At 31.0% G+C, this 12,194-nt stretch overlaps 1 protein-coding gene and 1 pseudogene across 1 annotated transcript; one reads left to right on the plus strand and one right to left on the minus strand.

Moving 5' to 3' along the window:
• The first annotated feature begins 6,518 nt into the window (after positions 1–6,518).
• LOC102595174 (UDP-glycosyltransferase 76F1-like) lies at positions 6,519–11,055 on the plus strand (annotated as a pseudogene).
• A 164-nt stretch (positions 11,056–11,219) lies between these two features.
• Positions 11,220–11,831, minus strand: LOC107057792 (7-deoxyloganetic acid glucosyltransferase-like). Its single transcript, XM_015302759.1, has one exon. It carries the CDS (start codon positions 11,829–11,831, stop codon positions 11,220–11,222), a length of 612 nt encoding a protein of 203 aa, XP_015158245.1.
• Between the last annotated feature and the right edge of the window lie 363 nt (positions 11,832–12,194).

Consider the following 12,194-nt stretch of genomic DNA (forward strand, 5'->3'; position numbering starts at 1 on the left):
AAATTGTTGTAAATGAAATATGGGGAATAAAACGAGCTAAATGTGTTATATGTGACTTGAATTTGTTGAATAAGTCATGTGATAACTGATATTGAGGGGATAGAAGAGCATGAGTAGGTTATGATTGATACAGACATTGATGTTGAGACAGATGATGTGTAATACTATGATGTGGTCGTGATATGGTTGTGATTGAGACAGATGATGTGTAATATTATGATGTGATCGTGATATGATTGTGATTGATGACATGTGCATATTCATTATTCATCCCATGTGTGAACTATCTGTTGCATGAGTTCTGAGACACTGATATGAGGATGGATGGATATGAGACACAGTTGAGACTAGCTCCGGCTAGAGATATATGAGATGGACTAGCTCCGGCTAGCGATTTGGATGCCGATGGGATCTGGTTCCGGCGGTGATACATGGTCCATGTGTGGCCCCCATGGGTTCTGATTTGAGTATTCAGCGCGGTCTGATTACGTCAACAGATGTGTATCTTAGGACAGTGCATCACGACTACATGACATCATTATTGCATTTGCATCGCATTTGACTTCATCTTTGTCTGTGGTGTGTGGATTTTACCTACTTGCTCCTCTTCATGTGATATATGATCTATTTGCTCTTATATGAGGATATGAGGTTGATGTTGAGATACTGTTGGATATATCTGTTGATTATGAATTGTGTAGTATAGGTTGTTGGTTCGCTGTTAGAATGAAGTTTCGGTGGTTCGGTTGGGATTGAAAGGAGTTGTTTGTAGCTGCTAGTTTAGCTTAGTTTTGTGTTACTTGCGAGTACCTGTTGCTTTTGGTAGTCACCCTTGCTTCTACACAGTTGTGTAGGTTGATAGCTCTATCAGATCCGGCTTATTACTCATCTTCAGATTACAGCTTCCAGACTTACTTGAGAGGTAGCGGTTCAATCCAGACGTGCCCTCAGGTTATCTATATTTACTGTTCTGTTCTATTTTATAACTTTCCTATGAGACTTTTATATTTTATTCAGATTCTGTATTAGAGGTTTGTATATGTGACAACCAATTCTGGGGTTATGTTGAGTTTATTTAAAGACTTCCTCTTATCTTTCTATCTTATTCTTGTTTTATAAATTCTGTATCGTCGGATTTTTGGGTGTTAGGCTGACGTGTCCGGTGGGGTTTGGGCACGTGCCATCACATTTGGTGTTGGGCTGTGTCAAGACATGTCATATGTGGAAACATATGTATATCCTAAAATGTGCTTTTTGAGCTTAATTCAATTAAATTGTCACATAAATCAACATGTAATACTAATATATAGTTCTACAACATGTCTAAGTACAAAATTATGGTCTAATACAACAACCTTCATCAATTCTATCAATTACTTTTACAAAAGACTATCATACCATTAGTTCATCAATGACCAAGTAACTCCATATGATAGTTATATAACACCCTTGTAAATCGTTGTTTCAAGTGCTATAACATATTTTTATTGCTTAATTATGGTCCAATGTACTAAAATTTGGTCCAATTTGACATTTTTTCATTCCTAAATCACTCGATTTATCGATTAACTCATCCTTGAAGCGTCATTTGTGGCAACATATGCACGTTCTGTTGGAAAATTTGCAACAAACATGTCATATGTGGCAACATATGTATATCCTAAAATGTGTTTTTTGGGGTTAATCTTTTTGAAATTAGATAATATTTCAAAAGGAATAACAACTCAACCATCCTACAAACAAATAAGTGATAAAACCACTAAAAAGTCCTGATTTAATACCAGTAAGTATTTCAAAACCCAAATTAAATTTTACCTGAGAAGATATTAACGATAAACTAGAAATGATGAGGGCAACGACGCCTTGTTATAGAAGAGGATCGCAATAGATTACCACTAATGTTGTAGAAAATATCGCAACAATTTGATCTATGAAGGAATAATGGAACGAGAGAAAGGAAAGAAGAGAAAACAAAATGAAAATTAGTAAAAATAAATTAAATTTGGAATATGAAACGAAACGACCTTTTATAGAGGAAAGGAGAGAGAGAAGAGAGAGAGGAGAGGGAAAAATGAAGGGACGATTGTTTTAAACCTTTTTAATTGTTTATTTTGAAGTTTGACAATTCAAGGTGTGACATATGTTGCCACATATATATTTTCTGTTGGGGCACATGCAGATAATTATGTGGTATTGTTTACAACAAAGGTTATATATGTTGCGACAGACACCACATTTCTTCATTTTCATCATAATTGACATTTGTTCCAACAAAATAAAAATAAAAATAAAAATAATAATAATAATAATTAATATTAATATTATCAGCAGAAATGAACAATTGGTGACATTCTAATATTGCCACATATCTCATTTCTGTGACATATGTTATCATATATCTTCTTTTTGTAGCATATGTTGCCACATATATCTTTTCTGTTGGGGCACATGCAGATAATTCTTTGGTGTTTTTTACAACAGAGGTTATATATGTTGCCACATACACCACATTTCTTCCTTTCCATCATAATTGACATTTGTTCCAACAACAAAAAAAAAATCATTAATATTAATATTATCAGCAAATATGAACAATTGGTGACAATATAATGTTGTCACATATCTCCTTTATGTGACATATGTTACCACATATCTTCTTTCTGTGACATATGTTGCCACATATATCCTTTCTGTTGGGGTACATGCAGATAATTCGGTGGTGTTTTTTTACAACAGATGTTATATATGTTGCCACAAACACCACATTTCTTCCTTTCCATCATAATTGACATTTGTTCCAACAAAATAAAAATAATAATAATCATTAATATTAATATTATCAGCCAAAATGAACCCTTCACCAATTGTTTTATACAATTTATAAACAAAAAGGTAATTCACAATGGTATACATAACCATCAATCTAATAAATGGTGGTAACCACAACATTTTCATCGAACTTTGCTTTTTTATGTCTAGGCCTCTGTGGGTCTTCATTGTTACTAACATAGCCACTTCAAGCCTTTAAAATCCCATAGTTCCATAGGAGTGAAGCATATCTCATGCGGAGGGTTTCAGAAATAATTCCATAAGATGATACTTGTAGTCCATCACTCAAAAACTCAGCGTATGCAGCAACAAAAAGTCCACAATCTCTGTATGGTATATCATCAATTAGAAAATAAAATAACATCATATTTCAATAGTGGTAAGACAAAAAAATTATTGCTTGTTGGGTAATACCAGTAACATGTCTGACTTTGAATGGGTGAGATTTGTTCTTTTCTTGGTAAGATTCAAGAACTGACCAGTTGGTTTGGTCTTTTTGATAAAAAGAAATTCAAGGTACTTTGGCAACAATGTAGACAACTTTTGAATCTTGAAGCACAATTTTCTCTTAGTCCTAGATGAGGTGCCAAGGCAGTCCACAAGGTATACCAAACCCTTTGATAGTGCCAACGATTTTATTCTCATATTCATAAACAACATTGGAATTATCAATGTATGTTTTGAAAAAACAATTAGTAGTGGTATATCAATATTTAGAATGACTCTATTGCTTTGACTTCTTCTGCAAATAGTATAAAATGACATCCACATGTTGCACAAATGCATCAACAAGTGTATTTCTGTATCAATTTATTTGTATGTATTCATGTCTTAATCAAAAGATAAAAGTGGGCATGGATTTACCTGATCAGTCCAGCACTTATTGGGTTGAGACATTACGTAAAACTAATCCTTCTTCTTTGAAAATTCAACTACAAAATCAAGTTGTTTGAACTCAAGATCCGAGCAATTGGCTAAGTAGTGATCGTCCTTGTCTCTTCTGCAATTGTGTAATCATTATAAATAATTATTTAGTGGACAACAAGAAGATATACTAATAATAGTTGAATGACTTTACTTTTTTGCATGATGCTTGTAAAGACCCTCGTTTATCCATTGCGAGAAGGATGACATTCGTTCAGTTGGACCCTCGTCGTCAATGTTAAAACCTTCAAATGGATATTGTTGCTTCACATCACAACTGACGACTTCGACTTTCTTCTCTTTCTTTTTCTCTTTCTTTTTCGCTTTCTTTTTCACTTTCTCCTTCTCCTTCTCCTTCTCCTTGCCTTTTGGGTTTGAGTGTGATACTGGAGCAGTAGTCACTGAGTATTTTTTTTTCACTAATTATAGATAGTGATTGGGAAATAGATTTTTTCAACCTCCTACACTTCAATGGTTGTGAAATCTTCTTGGATGTATGGACATCAATATTATAAGTCATTTCCTTAAAAATATCAATGAGTTCTTTAACACGATTAATAAAATAATCATGTTGTTGCTCACATTCTTTGCATAGACAAAAATAGCATTTGATGTTAGAAGAGGAAGCAACACCAATAAAAATTGAGTTGTTGTCATGGATGAAACTTCTTGTATCATTTCATCTACAAGGTAAATAAAAAAGGTTGAGAGCTTACAATTGATTATAAAATAATAATGGGTAGCAATTTATACTTATGTTGACACAGATGGATATTATGTTGCCACTGATGTACCTTCTGTTGCCACAAATGAATCTTTTGTGGCCACACATGAATCTTCATGTGTCACAAATGAATCTTCTGTTACTACATATGACCATTTTGTTGCCCTAACACATAGATGATATGTTCCAACATATGACAACTCTGTTGGAATATATACCAACATATCACTAAAATGTAGCAACATACGACACATATTTCAACAAATGAAATATATATTGGACGAACAAGACTATATTTCTAAAATCATATAAACAAAATGGTCACAAAAAAACAACAAAAGTAACAAAAATGAATTTTCACTGAATGTTAACAATACATATACATTTCCTCAAAATTAGGTATTTTTTGGGTTTGTTTATTTCTTTCAAAAACAATAAATAATAGGTACCATTACACTATTATTCAATTTTCACATCTATAGAACAATTTATTGTTCATTAACCCAAGAAAAAAAACTTAGTAATATTGTTCGAAAATTGTAAAATCTTTCAAAAAAATAACTTACCCATTTTAAGTCGAACACAATCTTCAGTTCAGAAAGAAGAGAGAGTCACGGCCGGAGATGAGGAGGAAGATAAGATAATGGGGGAGAACATTTGTTTTGATAGTTGGATTTTTGGATTTTCTAAGGAAGAAGAAGAGAAGAGAGAACATTGGGAGAAGAAGAAGAGAAAATTCTATTTTCTTTTACTTTTTTTAAAATGGTTTGGATTGAATTATAAAAGTTGAAAAATGAAGTGTTTTTTTTGTATTTTATGAAAGATTAGAAAATTTTGAAAATGTTAATTTGGTCCCAAATTTACTTAATTACATTTTAAAGTGGATTTGACCCTTTCTTGGTCAAAGTGTCACCAAAAACAAAACCCAAACTAACTTGACACCTTTCATTTAATTGTCTCAACTAACTAAAGCAAAAATAAATCTACCTCTTTTTTATTGCATATGTGATGAGAAATTATATCCATCAGCAATCATCCATCAACAATTATACATTAGAATATCTAAGTGTATGCATTAACATAAAGTGATTGTGATGAGCAATGTAATTACATCCACCGATAATCATCTTTCAACAATTATACATCGAAATAACTAAGTGTTATGAATTAATATAAAGTGATTCTAAAAACAATTTTTTGGTATGTATAATTATAAGTCAGGAATTATAAAAATCATTTTAAAAATTGATGATATACATAACATCTATGAGAATTAGATTGGTTAAAGTTTGGGTGTGTAAAGTTTCTAACTAAAATTTAAATATGTGTGTCATATTAAGGTGTATGGTAATTCAAAGGACATTTTTGTTCTTTAATGTTAAAGGATATTTTAGTTTTTAAAGTATATAATTTACTGCCTTTTGTTGTTACGAAACACTTCATCTACCAAACTTCATTTTAGAATGAAAACAAATTAAATATTCCGTGAATTAATTCTATCTAGAAATATAATGGATTAATACCATATAATTATTATTTAATATTTAATTAATTGATTTTTTTTAATAATATTTAAATTTAGTGAAGGATAAAATGGTAATCCAACTTTGAAGTTAAGATCTTCCCACTTATAATAATATATGATAATACTCTAATATTTTTTATTTATTTAAAGTCTATTCTTTTAATTTTTTTAAGATGTAAATTTATTAATATATTTTGTAAAAAAAACTATTTTGAGAAGTAAATTTGTTTTTTTTCTTTTTAAATGAAAAAAAATACTTTTTTTTATAAATAGTACTCCCTCAATTTTAATTTATTTGTTAGATTTTAACTTGATACATGATTTGAAGTTTAATAAAATATTAAAATGAATTTTGAATCTTATAATCTTAAATTAAAGATTAAAATGTGCATTTTTTTTTCTTATTTCTTGAATAATTGAGGCCACTCAATGATGTTAGGATGTGAAACATGTGACTTATTTTATAATGCATTGAACCACCGATGCATCCCACTATCATACTCGTTTGGAATCAAGCGAGACAAATTAAAACACAAGAGATACGTTTGGCGTAGGTCAAAAAGTATGTTTAGCTCTTACTGCAAACTGAACACATGAGATATAAAATATTAGTTCAACAATCCAAAGTTTTATAGCAATCCATGGAGGAGCAAGGAAGAAAAGGGAAGCGGGTGTTGTTTTTTCCATTGCCATTGCAAGGACACATAACACCTATGCTTCAACTAGCAAACATCCTTCACTTAAATGGTTTTTCTATAACCATAATTCTCGCGGACAACTTCAACACCACTTTCAATAATATTCGTGCAAACTATCCTCATTTCACCTTTCACACAATTTCTGATGGTTTATCTGAAGATGATAAGGCAAAAACAGATATTGATACCTTATTTCTGCTTTCTTTGTTCAACGAAAAGTGTGCTCCGCACTTCACAGAGGCTTTGAGACAGTTAGTGTTGGAAGATCCAAATATTGTTTGCTTAATATCAGATAGTATCTTGCATTTCACCAAGGCCGTTGTGGACAGCTTTAAGCTTCCTAGGCTTGTTTTAAGGACCGGAGGAGTTTGTTCATTATTGGTTTTTGCAGCCCTACCACTTCTGCAAAACAAAGCTTATTTTCCTCTTCAAGGTATTTTCTTATCTTCATTCTTCAATTATTTTTTATTGAGAAAAGGAGTCTTATGTATTCCTCAACTCTGTTATTTCTCGTTATAAAAGTGATTCATATATACCTATTATGTTACATAAATTACTCACACACATTATTTGAAAGTGAAAGAAACAATTTTAAATTATTATTTATCAAAAAATATATTCATGTAGTCGTATATATATTTGATACTTCTAACACGCATTACTAATTTTTTTTTTGATTTTTGATTCAACAACTGATTTAAATTTATTATTTTAATGTTCAAATTTAATTTTTCACTAACTTTCTTGTAAAATTTATCATATATGCTCCCAATTTTTTTAACAAATACGAAAAAAATAAAATACAATATATCCATAAAATAATCACTTTTAAATTTTGTTTCACTTTTTCTATTCACACTGTTTTTCCACATATTTTTACAATAAAGCAGGAAAGAAAAACATAAAATAAAAATAATAATAATTAAAGAAGTAAAAAATAAATCAGGTGTGAAAAAGATCATACATAAACAAAAACAAGGCTGTTATGTATTTTTCGAAAACTACGGAACAAGTTGTACGTTGAGAGTGCCTCCAAAATTCAAAACTTTATGTCATTTTGGAAGATTTCAAAAGTTGTTCCCTTAGTTTCCAATTTGCACTCGTCTCTTTTCAATGTACAGCGATGACAGTTGGGTGGGTGTAGACCATTTTGAGCTTCAATCCATAAAATTTTAATTCATCCCACTTTATTTTACATAGCATTTTTTTGTGAATTAAACTCACCTCACTCCACCTTGATCTGTATAGTTTTTTTTTTTAAAATCTAGAGAAGTTAAATCAAAATTTAATGCTGCTAAATTTGAATTTGTAAACTTGTTTTATTTTACTTTTCAAAAATCTTTTTTTGCAAAAATTACAATTTTTATTTGTAGAAATAAGCAATTCAAGCAAATAAAAACATGGGTTATGCAAAATGTAAACTGCCGTTTTTTTAGTTTTTCACTAGAAAATATGAAAGAAATTTTTAAGTAGCTTTTATTTTGTTTAAACCGCAACCGCCCCCACCCCATATTTACTTTTAAAAGAATTATTTTGAGTTAATATTTGAGATGGTCACTCAACTTTCAATAGTTCACTTAGAAAGTCACTCAACTTTGAGTTGTTCATTTGAAAGTCACTCAACTTTGTTTTCTAACTCAAAAGTCACTCAGTTATTAATAGTTCATTTAAATAGTCACGTAACTATTAATATTTTACTTAAAAAGTCACCCAACTAATTTAATTAAGTTTTTCATTAAATTTTGTAAAATACAAAAAAAAATTAACTATTTTTAAAAAAAAATAATAAGATGCTTATTTTAATTATTTTATTGAATTTTTTTGAAGTATAATTTTTCTTTTTACCAATTTTTTTTATTTTAAAAATGGTATATTTTTTATTGCACTTCTTATCAATTTCAACTTCTTCTTCTTTTTTGGATCATTTTTTAACATATTTAATTCCAGTTATATAATTGATAAAACGGAAAAAGTTTTTTTTTGGGTCAATTGCTATGGTACGTTTTCCAAAAAAATTATAATTAAATAATTTGGATTAACAAAATAATTAAAATAAATATCTTATTATTTCTTTAAAAAGGTAGTTTAACATAAAAATTAAATTTCAATAAAATTTTATGAAAAAAATATTTAAATTGATTGAGTGACTTTCTAAGTGAAATATCAATAGTTGAATGACTTTCTAAGTGAAACATCAATAGTTGAGTGACTTTTGAGTTATAAAACAAAGTTGAGTGACTTTCTAAGAGAACAACTCAAAGTTGAGTGACTTTTTAAATGAACAATTCAAAGTTGAGTGACCATATGAGATATTAACTCGAATTATTTCTACTCGTGCTGCTTCCGTCTCGTATAATCTTAAATCGATAACTATCCCATATAGCCTAAAAACTGCTCCGTTCCATTGCCATCCTTACCAACACATTTTATTTTTTTTATATTTATGACACGTGAACATCATCACATGCACAAAAAGTACCTGAAACCAACTCATCTATCTGACCTCTTCCTCACATTTTTTATTTACAACTTTGTTCTCATGGACCACATTTTCAGGTTGATATATTTTACTGCGATCAAGAAAAAATAACATGAATTCGATGTGACACTTTAAATAATACTTTTCTCATTGATATTTTTTGAATTTTGAGATTTAAAATTAAGTATTTCTTAGGTCATATTTTTTTTTATATATCTTTAAAATATTTAAAATTATTTATTATTGTGATTTATAAAAAAAATTTAAATATGTAAATTTTACTTTAAATTTAAAAATAAGGATTTCATGCCCATATAAAAATAAATTATTTGACTTTCGAAATTCAAAATTTGTCATGTATTTAGACAGAGAGAGAGAGTAATAATTGTGTATTGCATAAATTAATTATTTCACTGATTTTTTTTATTTTTTATTTTTTAAAATCCACCCCCACAAGTATTTCATAATTTCCCTACCAAAGTTTAAGTAGATGTAAAGAAACACACTAGTACTTAATATTTTTTGTCATTGCTGGACAGTGAACACACATTTTCTCCTAAAGAAATTATATTCGAATTAGAAGGCGCCAAAAGAAAAATTGAGTGGGCATATCTAGACACCTAATACTCGAACGAGTCCCCATTGCATCTCATGGACATCCGATGATGACGTGACATATAAATTTTGGAGGTGTCTAGATAATCACTTTGTAAGTAGTAAAAACAAGTTGAGGTGTCTAAATTATGTGCATACTCAAAGTTGAAATAGTTACTTATTAGCGGAGATCAAGTTTGAGTGTAGGGTTTATGTATTATGCCTATAAAGAACTTTTGAAATCTTCCATGGTTTGATTAAATAGTGACGTTTTACACTTATTTAAAGCTACATTGAATCTGTTACTCATGAATTTGTTATAGGTATTGAATCTCAACTAGAAGAAGCAGTTGAGGAACTTCCACCTCTCAGAATTAAAGACCTTCCTTTATTCAAGACATATAACGTGGATGCACTTTATCAAGTTATTCAAGGAATGATACGAGAAACTAAAGCTTCATCAGGCCTCATTCTCAATTCATTTGAACAACTTGAGCAATTCTCCATGTCTAAACTCCGCGATGATTTTCCTATCCCAATTTTCCCAATCGGCCCCTTTCACTCTCATTTTCCAGCTTCTTCCAGCAGCTTGATGTCACAAGACCAAACTTCAATCTCTTGGCTAGACACTAAACCACCTAAATCTGTAATTTACGTCAGCTTTGGAAGCCTTGCAGCAATAGAAATTAATGAATTTCTTGAGATTGCTTGGGGATTGGCAAACAGTAATCACCCTTTCTTGTGGGTGGTTAGGCCCGGGTTGATTCGTGGCTCAGAATGGATTGAATTGTTACCTAGTGAGTTCTTGGAGACAGTGGATGGAAGAGGACACATTGTCAAATGGGCTCCTCAGCAACAAGTGTTAGCAGATCCTGCTGTTGGGGCATTTTGGACGCACAGCGGATGGAATTCAACATTGGAGAGTATATGTGAAGGGGTACCAATGATTTGTATGCAATGTTTCGGTGATCAAATGGTGAACGCAAGGTACGTTAGTCATGTTTGGAAAGTAGGGGTGCAATTAGAGAATGGCTTGAAGAGGACGAACATTGAGAATGCAATTAGAATGCTGATGGAGGAGGAAGAAGGGAAACAAATTAAAGAAGAATGTTAGAGCTGAAGGAGAAGGCAAATTCATGTTTAAAGCCAGGAGGCTCTTCTTATGAGTCTCTGAGGAGCCTTACGAGTTACATCTCATCATTTTGATCATGTTTATCTTCAGTTCATCTTTATTTTGTGTGGATCTACAATTAATTTGACAATAAAAATTTAGACTTTCTTATCTATTACTCCACATTCGTAAAAGTTTGGTATATTTATTGCTGCAGAGCTAATTGTAAAAGTGAAGCTACATGAGTAACTAGAGCTATTCAGAATGGGCAGAATAAATCTGCAATTTCTAGGCAACAATATAATCGCAGCTAACAAAATCAAGTTTCAGCTGAATCAGGTCTGTTTATGCGGCGGAATCATAGTTCTTATGTCCTGTATAAGACGGTCCAGATTAATGTATGACGATCCACCTTCGTTGACAGCTTTTTTTGCCAAACTGGCCATGTGCTCTGTTCTTTGAGAGAATTCACCATTTCTCTTCTCCATCAAATCTCTAATTGATTTTGCAATGATATCTCTATCACATGTGTCTTTTATGTCAAGTCCCATCTTCCAAACCTCTCCAACGAATCTACTATTCACTTGCTGATCAGCAAATCTCGGCCAGCAAATCATGGGCACTCCTTCAACTATACTCTCCAATGTGGAATTCCACCCAGAGTGAGTTAAGAAACCCCCAATTGCTCTATGTGCCAACACCCTTTCTTGTGGAACCCAATCAGCCATGTAGCCCCTTGCCTTTGTACCTTGCTCCGACTCCACAGAAATTTCATCCTTTCTCTCTTGTCCTATTATCAAGTCTGGCCTCATCACCCACAAGAACTTTTGCTCACTATTCACTAGACCATACCAAAATTCTAACAGCTCGTCCTTTGTCAACCCCGCGACACTTCCAAAACTAACATATATCACAGATTTTGGTGGCTGCGTATCAAGCCAAGACATGCATCTTTCATCTTCTTGCCACAAAACGCAATCACAACCACAACTTCTCTAAATCATACACTAATTCCTTTTTCGAATATCGTTAAATCTAGAAACAACCTATTGGATTACTAAATTATTGTTGTGATTTTTAAAATTATTATGTTATGCATTGTATTGTATTGTTATCCTGTGTTTAAATTATTATGTTATGTATTATATTTTTAAATTAAAATTTTTATCTCATCATTTAAATTTTGTGCATTCTTCATAGTGAAAATTAATAATAACATCAAATTGTATCACAAAGTGACGAAAATTTAAAAAAAATTAAAATATTATTAATTCGAGATGAAAGTAGTATATATAAAATAATTTTTTTAA

The sequence above is a fragment of the Solanum tuberosum genome, unplaced genomic scaffold (genome assembly GCF_000226075.1).
Source record: "Solanum tuberosum cultivar DM 1-3 516 R44 unplaced genomic scaffold, SolTub_3.0 scf00374, whole genome shotgun sequence".
Taxonomy (NCBI): domain Eukaryota; kingdom Viridiplantae; phylum Streptophyta; class Magnoliopsida; order Solanales; family Solanaceae; genus Solanum; species Solanum tuberosum.

Coding starts and splice junctions, on each gene's coding strand:
- LOC107057792 (XM_015302759.1), bottom strand. CDS start 11,831: ATGTCTTGGCTTGATACGCAGCCACCAAAATCTGTGATATATGTTAGT.